Consider the following 13982-nt stretch of genomic DNA (forward strand, 5'->3'; position numbering starts at 1 on the left):
CTGCGGGTTCTTAGTTTGAGGAGCACTGGATATATGCATAAAATAAATACCACAATGTAGGCTATACTATGTATAGCATATGACCTTTGTCATTTTGTTGATTTCCAAGCATGTGAAGCCCTTGCCTGTGTCTGGAGATTTCCCAACTTCATGAGTTTTGATGCAAGATAGAGCTTATCTTCCACTTAAAAATTGAAAATGCCAGATTCTAATCCAAACAGACACATCTAGTAGCAGGGATTTTGAATATGGAGGCTAATGACAAAGAAAAGCAGAGACAAGAGAAAATTCTTTCTGATGACAGCAATAGAGGAGATAACACCTACTTTCCAAGGGCAGTAGCAGCAGCAGAGGGGCCAGTGCCATCTCAGGTATCCAGTCACTTGCTCAGCAGACAACAGCAGATTCTAGCTGTTTAGCTTCCCTTTGTTTCTGTACTTTCTCTAAAGCTGGCTCTACCAATTATGTGAGCCACTCAATATATATCAGTAAACTTCATTTCTGCTAAATCAGCCAGAGTCAGCTTTCATTGCTCACAACTAAGAAGCCTTACACACTAGGACTTACTTCTACAACTTTAAGAAATAGAAATGTCCCAAATTAAATGAACGTGGCTACAAGCAGAAGTATAGTCAAAATAAAATTCTTCAGGGAAAGATGACTGATTTTCTAATTATTTGAGGCAATGCGTATCAGAAACACCAAAGGCTTAAAAAAATCCTGATGCCCAGGTTGCAACACATTCCAAAGAATGCCAATGGGAGCTAGGCATCAGTATTTTTTCAAATCTTCAGGTGAGTACAATATGCAGCAAAATCGAGAAGATGACTGCAATAATGTATGCAAAAGATCATAACCAAGGTGATAGTGATTGAGACAATAAGAAGTGGTCTGATTCCACATATACTTTGAAGAGGTACAAACCATAGCAGACTTACAATAAAAATTTGGGTAAAGAAAAACAAAACAAACAAAAATTCAAGGAAACTGAAATCATCATACATACTTTGTTATACTCACACATCCCATCTCAAACTCTGTTGGGTAAATTTCTTACAGAGCCACTCTGTCATCACTGAGATTACTTCTACCATCATTTTCAAGCTCTTTTCCTCTTCACTATGACTCTCTGTACCCCCTATATGTTCAAATTCAATATTTCTTTTCTGCTTCAGCATCAACAAAAATTGGTCTAACTGAACCATCATAAATACCAACGTCATTTGTCTTGACTCTGAATTCTACCTAGTCTGACCTTAACAGTTTCCAAAATCAGTCCTGTAGCATGGTAGATACCAGATGTCAGTAAAAGATTCAAATTTGCCAGACACTATTTTGATTCCCTGAGATAAATTAATAGTCTATCCATATCTGTGTCATAGATAAGTATAAAGTATAAAGTTGTAAAGAGTATAAAATGCTTAACAACTATTTTTACACATACACAATAAGGAAAAGGAATAAGTAGTTTTTTTTTTAAGTACAATAGTTCCAAAGTAGTGTTTTAAAAGATACATAACTAGTATTTTCATTCCTAAACACAAAAAATCACCAAAAGGACTATTTGTTGCCTTAGAGATAATTAGGCCTATCTCAGAGTTCCCCATTTTTCACATGCAGGTTTCTACTCTCAAATGGAGAAAATAGAACAGCTTATTCCCTAGGCATCCTGTGTGGCTGGAAAGTCTCACTATCAGTGTTTACTGACAACATCTGTCCACCCGCAGCCCCCTAATAACCACTACAGTCTTACTTCATACACAGGCCTAGCTACATCTTCAAGACTATCTTTTATAAATGGAGGTAGTCAGACTCAGCTTACCTTCTGTTTATCAAGGATAGTCTATGTAAAGAAGAGTCTTTAACTTCTTGCTTTAAAAGTATCCTTTACTCTGATCAGGTATCTTGTATATCCAATAAGGGAACTATTCAATTATAAACACAGCTATTTTTTTCCTGAATTGGTCCTCATGCATAAAATACTTTTTTTTTTAAGTTGCCATTTCTATGGACTTGGATAGAGATAACATAGGTTAAGGTGGGCAGTCTAATATATCTATTCCCGGGGGTAATCTGAGTTAGGAAAAAACACCAAAATTAAATACACTACAGTATTCAATACTTTTTACTCTTAATATACAATATTCTTTGCTTACTCTTGAAGATATAGCTAGGCCTGTGTATGAATAAGACTGCAGTGGTTAGGGGGCTCCTGGTAGACAGATGTTGTCAGTAAACACTGATAGTGAGACTTAAAATTGATCTCTCAAGAAATTTTTTTTTTCAATACTCTTTGTTTACCCAAATAGGCATACTCACCAGGGACTTTGGCACAAAATACGGAGACTAAGAGAATGTGGACTCCTCTTCCAAGACCAGCTAGAATATCCTGGCCTCACTTCTCACTTAATAAACTCTTCCTGGGCAATCTCATAATTCCATGGTTTCAATTACTTTCTAAATGCTGAAGACTCCTAAACTATATTCCTGTTCCTTGCCTGTCTCCTAAACTATAGGACTTATTAACCTAAATGTTTAAGAGGCACCTTAAATTCAAGACATTCAAAATAGGTGTCATCATGTCACCCCCTCCACACACTTTCACTTCAGCCCCAGAAAAACTTGTTTCTCCTTCCTATAATCTCTATTTTTCTGAACAGCAGTAGCATCCATCCAGTCACTAACTAGACATCTGGAGTTTCTCCCTCATCCCACAAATCTGATCAACCACAAAGGCTATATTCGTTCTTCTCAAATCCCACTTCTGCACCTTAATTCAAACTTCTCATTACCAACCTAAACTAAGAGATTTCCCTACTTATAATCTTGCCCTCCATTCATCCACTGACTCAAATTTTCAATGGTTCCCCAGCGCCTATCCCTATCAGTGTTTCTCAAAACTCAGTAATGTAAGGACATCCTTTAAAAGAAAAAAAAAAAAAAATTACCTCATAGACCTACCCAGTTACTGACAAATCTAAGCATGTATAAATCAAATTAGGAATAAATTCCTTATTTTTACTGCTTTTAAATTATAACCAACAAATTCACAAGTTATATACAAACCCAAATCACAATAATGCTTTGCTGAAATTAAACCACTGCTGACAACATCAAGATAATTGTAGCCTTATAGAGCAGGCTCTCCTGATTTTGGCACTCTTACAGTACCATAAGCAGTGACAGAAATAATTTCTTCCATCAATTTTTTTCTGTGGCAAATATCAAAAAGCCTTTCCATCTTTTTGGGCTATCTATGGTTTGTATCTGTAACACTTTATCCCATTCATCTCATTATATGTCTGTTTCTCCATTCTAGCTGTAAGCCCCGTAAGGACAAGAAATATATTCCATTCATCCCTCCATATTACTAATGCCTAACACAGTGCCTAGCATACAGGAGCTACATAATAAATGTTTCTAAACAAAAACATAAAAAGTTCTAAATAGAGGAGGAGACTTCATTGTCCACTAATTGAAAAATCCAGAGGAAATCTACCCAGAGGAAATCTGACCCAGAGATTCAAAGGCCATTAGGGCTACAGTTCTACTTCGCTGCCATTCTCTTGCATCCGTCCTGTTCCATGGGAGGTGCATCCTTAGGCCGCTTCCAATCTTGGAATAAAAATAGTGGTAGCCATTCTACACCTCACAATTTTATATGACACTATCTAGAAGAGAAAGGTCTCTTTCAGTAGCTTTTAAGAAAGAAAGAGGAAACTCCGTGTCCAGGAGCACTCACTGGCATTATGTAACTACGGCAGAAATGAAGGTGAGTATGATGGGGGGTGGGGAGGGTTTAAACTAGATTAAACTAAACAAGGTATGGTACCCTGAAGGAAGGAATAAAATTAATTCACCTCAATCCAAAGGTCTGGAAATGAAGGAAGAGTACAGCCTACTACTGAAGGAAGTAAGAAGAAATGGATGCTACAAAGGGAATTAACAAATGTCCACTACTTGAACTAGGGACAAATTAAAAAATAAAGAAAAAAAAATGAATGCTGCTTCCCTTCATCAAAGCTCCTATGCTCTGCTTTTTTCCTATGTTCTGTTTTTCAAAAAAACATGTTTTTCGCATCTATGAAAACAGACCTCAAAACCAGAACAAATTTAACAAAGGTCCAAATTAATTATTCACAGGGCATAGCATAAAACAAGAGCTCAAGAAGTAATGTGAAATTCAAGTTAATAGCAACTTGGATTAAAAAATGTACTCATAACACATCAGAGAGGTATAAAGCTGCCAAAAGAGTTACGATTTTAAATGTCAGGTAAAATCAAAAGACCTAAAGTCAAGTCCACACTTGGGAATAAGGAGATCTAGAACACTCCCTAGAGGACAATATGCTCATAAAACAATTAATACACTGAAACCAATATGATTTTCTTTTGTAACATTTAATTAGTCTATAATCCCAAACTCTGAAAGATATATACCTACATGGCATCCATTCAAAAATTCTCACCAAAAACAAAAAAGCCCTCTGGCATCTAGGAAAAAATTTTCTTTAACACATCAAATGAAAGACTGAAATGCAAATTACATGTGGATAGCTAAAATATATATGTGGTATGCCTATATATATGGTATCCCTTTTCTTTCCTTTAAGAAAATTTAATCTCCAACAAGTAACTAATTAGTACCTCCTAGATATACAAATGCTTTGCACTATGGTGAACAGAAAGATAAACAAGATGCAAAGCTTACCCTTAAGGTACTATTTAGACAAAAAAACAAAACAAAACAAAACCCTAAAATAACTATAACAGAAGGTAAAACGTAAGAGTTATAAGGAAATAACTTATAAAATAAGTTTAAATGAAAGTTAACAAAACAGAGGAAAACATATTAGCCTGACAATCCTGAGCGGAAGCCTGACGGTTTTTGCTCTAGCAACGACTGGTACATGGCACCCAGCAGGTACTCAAAAACTACTTCATGAAGAAATGAATGAAGGGAATGAGAAAAGAAATCAGAAAATTATCTGGGGGCACCTGGGTGGCACAGTCAGTTGGACATCCAACTCTTGGTTTCAGCTCAGGTCGTGATCTCAGGGTCGTGTCTCACGATGGTGGGATCAAGCCCTGCATCAGGGTCCGTACTCAGCTCAAAGTCTGCTTGAGATTCTCTCTCTGGCTCTCTCCCTCTGACCCTCCTCCCACCCCCGTATGTGCACGTGCTCGCTCTCTCTCTCTAATAAATAAATCTTTAAAAGAAAAAAGAAAATTATCTGTAAAGTTGATTCATTCATGCAAAAAATGGATGAGCAACATTTAAAATGGGATTAAATGAAAGGCAGGATTTTAATTTTAAAAAGACAGGAGAAGGTGACTCTGGGTCCGCAAAAGGAACCTCAGAAACATGGAAGAGGGAAGCAGTAGCACGTATTTGGAGAATAAATAGCAGGTAATACACCTCAGCTGAAGTAGGAAGGCATATGAAGACAAGTTGAGGGTGATGGCGCTAGAAAGGAAGCTCAAGACAATCAAGGAGGGTCTTAAACGCTATGCTAAGGGTCCTTTAAGCACAGAGTAGCCACTGAGGGTTTCTGAGCTGCTTAAGTATATTAAGCTAGTGGTTACATGTAGAATGGTTTATCTTTTCTGCCATTAATGCATATTAAAGGCCAGGCATTTGAAACCTGGAACTAAAATAATAAGCTGAGAAAAGAGAAAAAAGAAGAGGTATATTGGAAATTACGGAGTGGGAAGGAACAGGTGACAATGAATAAAGACAGCAGGAGGGAGGCGATAGCCAAATGTGACTAAGGTAAGCAACAGTGATAAATGCCACCAACAGAACAAATGAAATGAGGGGAAAGGGCAGGTTTTGAGATAAATAAGTTCAATTACAAGAAGTCCTATTTCACATGTGGGAAAGATATTCTGGTAGATGTGTTCGACGGACAGCTGGAAACACAGGTCTATGCTCAGTAAAGAGAGCAGAGTCCGTGCAGTAGACATCGGAGTCATCAGTATTGGGGTAAGGCCAGCAGCAGGGGAGTAAGTAGATGCCAATGCTAAGGGATGAGCATGAAGAAGAGGCCTGGAAACAGAACCTGGGATACACTTAAAAACAAAAGGAGAAGAATATTGAAAGAGCCAGGAGAAACAGGAAAGTAGAGTACTACAAACTTCAAACTGAGAGAACTGCAACATGGAAAGAATTATGAATAGTAACAAATAATGAAGCAACGAAGAGGAATGCGAACAATGATAAAAACAAGTTAAGTATGTTGAAAAGGCATTTTGCAGTATGATATAATGGAGAGGAGTTGCAGATGGATGCACAGAGATTCACATCCCAGTTCTTCCACTTTCTAACTTTACTGACTTATGCACGTTACTGAACCAAGAAAAAAATGGAATTTCCTGATCTGTAAAATTAAAATAGCATTTTGCAATAGAATCAATGGATGCAAAGTCCCTACCCAGCCTAATGAAAAGACAATATTTTACTCAACACTGAGTTAACTTCACAAAGATAAAAGCAGTCTCTCATTCATTTTTGTATTTCCCACCATGCTTTAACACTTAAGACACTAATAAATTCCTATTAAATTGTAATAGTGATAGCAAAACCCAATGTTTTGAACATGACTGAAAATAAGCTCTACTTATATAAAAGAAAAAGGAAAATAATTTCATTTTTGAATTATGTCTTCCTTTTTGGTTTATAAGCCACAACAATGTCTTTTATTCTTCTGTATCACCAAAGCACAGTGATAAGATAATCAATACATTTGATTAAAATATGTTTTCACTGATCTTTGTTCTCATTCATTTTCTTCATAAAATTAAAAATATAATGATCAAAAACTTAGTCAAAAATAATGTTTTATACTTTAACAATAAATTTCATTGGTTATGGTACTTTCATAAATGTCTAAAACATATTATATAGACTAACCAAAAGCTTTTTAAAGAACTCGCCCTGTAAAACACTCTTAGAATACTGCAGTAATCTAGAAAATTGTCCTAGAAGTCCTAGTGGAAATGTTTCTGCTCATATTATTCTTGAAGTTAACATCTAAACCATTTATCAGAAGAAAATGAATTTAATGAGACCTTAGGAGTCTAATGTAACTTTTCTGGAATAAAGTCATAGAAGGGGGCGCCTGGGTGGCTCAGTCGTTAAGCGTCTGCCTTCGGCTCAGGGCCTGATCCCGGCGTTCTGGGTTCGAGCCCCACATCAGGCTCCTCTGCTGTGAGTCTGCTTCTTCCTCTCCCACTCCCCCTGCTTGTGTTCCCTCTCTCGCTGGCTGTCTCTCTCTCTCTGTCGAATAAATAAATAAAATCTTTAAAAATAAATAAATAAATAAATAAATAAATAAATATAAAGTCACAGAAAGAGGAGAATCAAAGGAGAAAAGAGAAAAAGAAAAGAAAGAAAGGCCAAAGGCCATTCGCCTAACACAATTATCTAAAACTGCATTATATAGGAAAGTAAGTCTTGACCAAAATGATTTCTAACTCCTTACCATACTGTCACATTTATGTGACTGGGATTGGCAAGTTTTTTTGAATCAGTATATAAAATATCAACTTATTCTATTACGCTTATGAAAGAAAGAATACAACTGGTTGTGTCATGAGTAAATTTGTCCAACCAACATCAACAGAAAAAAAGAACTACAGTACCTTATAAAATACTAAACCAAAACAGCTCCAATTAAGCATACAAACATTATCCAGCCCTCGCTCTTCACTGTCAAAAGGTCCTGAAAATGAGATCTTCTCCCTACCGCAATAGCCAACTGACTTGGTCCTCAGTCCCCAAACTGATGGCTAAAGGAAGAATCCTTTCATGGTAAGTGAAAGGCATCTCTCTCACCAAGCTAACACATAAACACACTGGGCACTGAGGAACTCACTATAAGAGCTTTTGCTTTTTAAGGCAAAAATCCCTGCCACCTAACTCTTATCAAGCCCAAATACACAAGAGGAAACAAAACAAAGTACACGGCATTGGAAGACTACTTGCACTTTTTTATTATTTACACCTTTACTGATTGCACGTCATTAAAAAGGAGAGAAAAAAATCCATTCAAAACCCTAATTCTGACCACCTCAACTCAAATGATCTTCATTCCCTTCCTCTTCTACCACCCATTCCTTGGACTTCATCATCCTCCAGGGCAGCCTAACTTGGCAATCAGAAATCCAATATCCTTCTAGCTCTCCCACTCCTCAACTCTACTGCTGTTTGATTAGATTGGTGCTCCTAGTACCTTAACCCTTCCATCTTCTTCCAAAGTTTTGTTGGATTTCCTTCTTTAGGAATACAACAAAGATCTCACCATCTATCATCATTTCAAACACTTTTTCTGCCAAGACTCTTCAGTGTCCCAAGTCAATTTCTCCTCCACTTCTCCAAACTGATCCACTGCTCCCCTCAGACTTTCTACCCATCACTCCTCTCATCACTAATTACTCCTAGCAATAAGCTTGTTTCCTACCTTACCAAGAATAGAGGTCATAGGCCAAACTGTCCACAACTTCCTATCTCCCCACAATGTCCCTCATTCAAATTTATCACATTCAAATTCATTTTTTCTTTTGCCCTTCCTCTGTCACTCTTCCAGACTCTTTTTATCTACTCCTATGGTTTCTACTATCATGTGTAAACTGACACTTCTAAATCTGAAATTCTAGACCTTCCCCTTGAGAACCAAACCATCATTTTCAAACTCCTACTGGTCAGTTCCACATGGATGTCACATAGAAATCTTAAACTTATTATATTCAGGACTACTCATTTTACCCAAAAACATCGCCTGCTCTTATGTTCCTTCTCTTAGCGATCTATCCAGTTTCCCAAGCCAGAACCTGGGAGGGATCACAGATTTCTCTCTACGTTTTATAGAAGGTCACCATGCCCTGGTAATTTTACCTGTTAAGTCTCTTTTTAATCCATGCTCTCTCTTTCACACATGCCCACCATAACCTCCTGTCTTCCTCTACTGCTACCTTCATTCAGGCAATCATCATTTTTTAAATTTGCTCTCTTTACCTCAATCTCAGTCCCCTCTAATTCTTCCCACCAATACTGTTATGAAAATGTTACTAAGGGGCGCCTGGGTGGCTCAGTCAGTTAAGCATCTGCCTTCAGTTCAGGTCGTGGTCCCGGGGTCCTGGGATTGAGCCCCGTGTCGGGTTCCCTGCTCAGAGGGGAGCCTGCTTCTCCCACTCCCCCTGCTTGTGTTCTCTCTTTCCCTCTCTCTCAAATAAATAAATAAAATCTTTTTAAAAAAAGAAAGAAAATGTTACTAAATATGAATTTACCATATTATTCCCTATCTTAAAAAGCTTTAATGGCTCCCATTAAATTTCAGCATGAAATTTATTTGACATGAAATATAAACATATGCTATTTCCTCTGCCTGGAATGACCCTCTCCCCTTCTTCTGCTGGCTAGCTTCTACTCATCCTATTAAGGCTCAACGCAAGAATTACAAATTCTGACCATACTTCCAATCTCAGTTAGATCCCCCTCATTTGTTTACAGAGTAATGCTTGCAAACAGAAAATGACCAAAATGTTTTATTCATTAAATACATAAACATAAAGCTTCAGAGATTACTCCCTCTGAAGGCACTGAATTTCAGTTATACAGAAATGATTTTACAAAGCTTTAAAGTCATTTTTAAAGCAAAGAAAACATTTTTCATACAAATATTCCAGAGCAAATTAGCTAGCACCCTTGTGCTAAAAAACTTACACTGCTGAAGCATTAAGATTTATATTTAAGGACTAAGAAAAATAAGCAGGAATACAAGCAGAAGGAATGTATTGTTGTTATTATTGAATTACTACTTTAATTATAAAATGACAATGAAATTATAGGTCTATTAAAACAATTTAATATGCAAAGGATAGATTTATAAATGAAAAAACCAAGATGCAGAAAACCACGTAGAAAATCCAAAGATAAGAATATCAATAAATAAGGGACATCTGGGTGGCTCAGTCTGTTAAGTGTCTGCCTTCAGTTTGGGTCATGATCCCAGGGTCCTGGGATCGAGTCCTGAATCGGGCCCCTTGTTCAGCGGGGAGCCTGCTTCTTCCTCTGCCTGCCACTCCCCCTGCTTGTGTGTGCGTTCTCTCTCTCTTTCTCTCTCTCTCTCTCTGACAAATAAGTAAATAAAATCTTTCTAAATGAATAAATAAGGCACTATCCTTTACCAATACTCTTTTCTTCTGTAAGCACCATGATCAAAAAAAAGTAGAAATTACTAGAAACTTAAAATAAAGACTAAATATAAAAGGTTATCACTTCATTCTACCTTGTTTAAAAGGTACTGGGGAAGGAGACACCCCTTCCAAAGCACATACGCAATCACCGCTGTACTGCATTGAGTTCTTGAGTACCCTTATAAGTAGTTCAAAATAAGTATTTTTCAATTAATAACTGTGAAGATATTGGGAGAGTGTTAACTAGGAAACCAGTATACAGCTGGAAAACCCTCTTATGCTGAGAAAGGCTTTGCCTTAAGGTCTACCAAGCACCATCCTCTAACCATTCCCAAAATAAATAAAATAAAAACGTACCAGGTCCCAGAGAACAAAAGCCAAAATTTGGCACTATTAATTTACCAGGAAAAATTTAATTCAACCAAAATATTTCTTGAAAGTCAAGGGTCCATCCTAAAGAATCATCATTCTTAGACTAATTACTTCATTCTTGTTTTAAACTTGTGACATAGTAATGGTCATTTTCCAATTCCTAAAGTGGGCCCCTAAGTATATTAGAAGTGCCACTGGTCAAGGCGTCAGAGTTCTTACATTCAACAAATTCTTATGGAGTAGGTACTATACAGGAAATTATGTATCAGAGATTATCACACCAATAATTATTTTTGCCATTACCTCAAAGAGTAGGTGCAATCATTAAGTATCTCTTTGGCCTATGTTCAAGTAAAAAAGCTAATAAGCTTTATTGAAAGTTCCTAGATTAGATGGACTGAGTTCTAAAACTTTCTAAGTTACCTGTTTGGAATTCTGAATGCATTTTCCAAAAAAAAAAAAAAAAGTAATTATTATTCAATTAAATTCTCAAGCAAGTCCACAAAGGCCTTTATGTGTAATACAGAGAAATCCCAGTCTCTACATAAATTATAAGAGCTGGGAACAGTCAGTTCTATAAATTACTGTTAAAATTACAAAAAGGATTTAACATTTTATAAATGAGTATTTCTCTTAAAATTAGAACAGCCTGATTCTTTAAAATTCTTTAAAATTATTTATTTTAACTTTCAACAGTAAAGGATATAGAGAAAATAATGAAAATCTGTATCACAAGCTATTGAGTATCTGAAATAAAACATATTATGAGAGTCATCTTTCCAAAAGTGGCACATCAGGTTTCCACCATTGGGTAATACTTGCTTACTTTATTAAAGAAATACTAGATGGATTTTGTTGAAGACTGATGAGACCAAAAGCACTTACAGAAAAGTTAAGGTTCCCTGGAAGCCTAAAATCCAAACTTTACTGGATAAGATTTAATTACAAAACCTTTATAATAATAAAGGCAAAACATTTAAATTAACATGAAAACATTCCAAAATTCCTTAGTGAACTTTCGGTGAATCCTAAATAGTAAATGAAATTGCTGGTATACCAAACTACATTAAATAGGAAAAAAAATAATTGCTTTTACAAAAATATCACTGAAATATTTCAGGTATAAGAAAGGAAAATGAGATGCGATTTTAAAAAGCTTAAGAGAAATAAAATGACATCTTAAGAGAAAAGGTCAATAGTGATTAAGTTAAAAATTTCAATTTAGGAAATATTTGGAGAATTTATATATATTATTAATCGAAGCCTCTTTAATAATACCCTTTTTGCTCTGACAACTTTCCCGTCATAATCTAATAAATCCACCCTTTAACCCTTTTTACATATGAAAGAAAGCTGAAGCTTGAGGAGGTTAATAGGTATTGATGTATTCCAAGGTGTACTGAATTTAACCCTAAACCCAAACGTCCCATTACAGTATTGCTGATAACAAGGCTTAACATGATAATTGTGGGCCTTCAATATTTGTCATAAGTTAAGTGACTGCATAATTTACTAATACTTCATAGTATTGACACAAAGTTAAGCTGCATGACACAAGAAGGAAAACTCCTTCCACTGAGAGATACATACTATAAACGTGAGGAGCGGAGATTTTACCACAACGATGGATAATAGTTTTCAGAAGCATCAAACATAAGTTTTTCAATTCTGGCTTGGCTAGTTTCAAGTTTGAAAAAGGCCAGAAAAGGCTAGGGTAAGATACATCCAGCTGAATTAGCTGATTCGGCTCACTCCGCGAAGTTCATTCCCAAATGCTGAGGACAGAGCAGAGAAAATCAAAGCGCCCCAGTCCTCTTCAAAGGAACCTATAAAACGCGCCTGTGGTACAACCCACCGACTCGTAAATCTGGAAAGGTGAGGGCCAAATGAAAATTAGACAGGACAGGAGTTTGGGAGTGAAGGACTGGGTCTAATAGGAGGGACGGGCTCACCGCACCTTCTCCCGACGTCGCCCAAAGCTTACCTCTTTGACAGGTGGGAATTTCTTCTTGCATTCCAGAGACAGGGCCCGTAAATCGCTCTGCATATTCTCCAGCAGCTTCTTCACCGCCTCGGGGCTGTTGGTGCCGGACATGATCCACCAAACTACAATCCAGTATCTGAGCGGCGCAAACGAACTCCGGCACTGTCAGCTCCTCTGGGCGACAGGCAGCTACCTCCTGGCGTCTCTGGCCCTTCCGCAGCCCGCCTCTGCGCTCCGCGGGGCTCGGCCGGGCCTGGGCTGCGAACCCGGAGCGTACCCGAGCGCCCCCCGCAGCCTCCTCGCAATTCTCGCGGCTCCTATCCGAGGCGCCCCCCCGCGCCCCGCACTCGCCCCGCCCCCCTAGGCTCCGCCGGCTCTGGCCGAAGAGCCCACAAGGCGGGCAGGTCCCTCCCGCTACCGCGGGGTCCGGCCACACAGTTCGTCCCCAGCAGACCTGGCAAAAAGCTTCAGCGCTGGCTCCCCAAAGCCTCCAGACTCGCCGACGCCATTAGCTGAGTCGCCCACAATTCCGAGCGCGGCCGGGACACGTCAGCCGCACTTCCGGGCACCGCGGCCACCGCCCCCGCCGCGGCCAACTGGGGCGGTGAGCCGCAGGCGGGGCGGGGCCGGGGGCGTGGTCACGTTCGGGGCAGGCCCGGTTCCGGGAGAAGCCCCGTTCCCCAGCTTTACTTGGGCCACTGTTTGCCTCGACTAAATTTGCTTTTTTAGGGTGACTGCTGTCTGAACGAAGCCACGTATCTCTTGGCCTATCTCTTGGCGTATGTTTGAGCTAAATTTTATTTCGGTGTAAACAATTTTGCTTCCTTTTGGCTTAATCTTCATCTGTCTCGCCCTCTTCATTTCTGCCCCCCCCCCGAATCTCTGGTCTAGTGGCCCCAAGTCAATGCCTACCTCCTGTTAATTTTTTTCCCTCCTGAGTACCTAAATTGCAGTTCTTCCACAGAGTTGTACGAAGCATACAGGTGATTACTGCGTAGTCATTTATTTCCCTGATCTGGAAAATGGAAGATAAAACTATCCTTTGTTTCAAAGCCTCCACTGGCTTTCCATTTCGCCCAAAGTAAAAGTCAGAATTCCTCCTTTCACCTGCCAGGCGCTGCGCGATCTGCCCCGCCCCTTTTACCGCAAGTCTCCCAGCTAAAAGGAGTTTCAGAAGCATTGTGGCTTTTTTTTTTAACCTCTGTTTTGTTCCAAGCTGTATCTCCAGCACTTAGAACAGTGGTTGGCACATTGCCAATGATCAATAAATACTGGAAGGAAGGAAGGAAGGAAGGAAGGGAGGAAGGAAGGAAGGAAGGAAGGAAGGAAGGAAGGAAGGAAGGAAGGAATACCCTACTAAAAACAGTTTTGATGCTCAAACAAGAAACCGATATAAAAGTCTTCATTAGGTAGCAAATATATGTGAGGC

General features: G+C 38.5%; 1 protein-coding gene across 2 annotated transcripts in view; it reads right to left on the bottom strand.

Moving 5' to 3' along the window:
- MON2 (MON2 homolog, regulator of endosome-to-Golgi trafficking) overlaps positions 1-13093 on the bottom strand; it is a 97678-nt gene extending 84585 nt beyond the window's left edge. For both annotated transcript variants that reach the window (XM_026500123.4, XM_026500122.4), the window contains exon 1: positions 12554-13093. In XM_026500123.4, the coding sequence (XP_026355908.2) occupies positions 12554-12664 (111 nt within the window). In that variant the 5' untranslated portion in view covers positions 12665-13093. The remainder of the gene's footprint in view (positions 1-12553) is intronic.
- Positions 13094-13982: the final 889 nt, after the last annotated feature.

The sequence above is a fragment of the Ursus arctos genome, unplaced genomic scaffold (genome assembly GCF_023065955.2).
Source record: "Ursus arctos isolate Adak ecotype North America unplaced genomic scaffold, UrsArc2.0 scaffold_21, whole genome shotgun sequence".
In the NCBI taxonomy this organism is placed as follows: Eukaryota; Metazoa; Chordata; class Mammalia; order Carnivora; family Ursidae; genus Ursus; species Ursus arctos.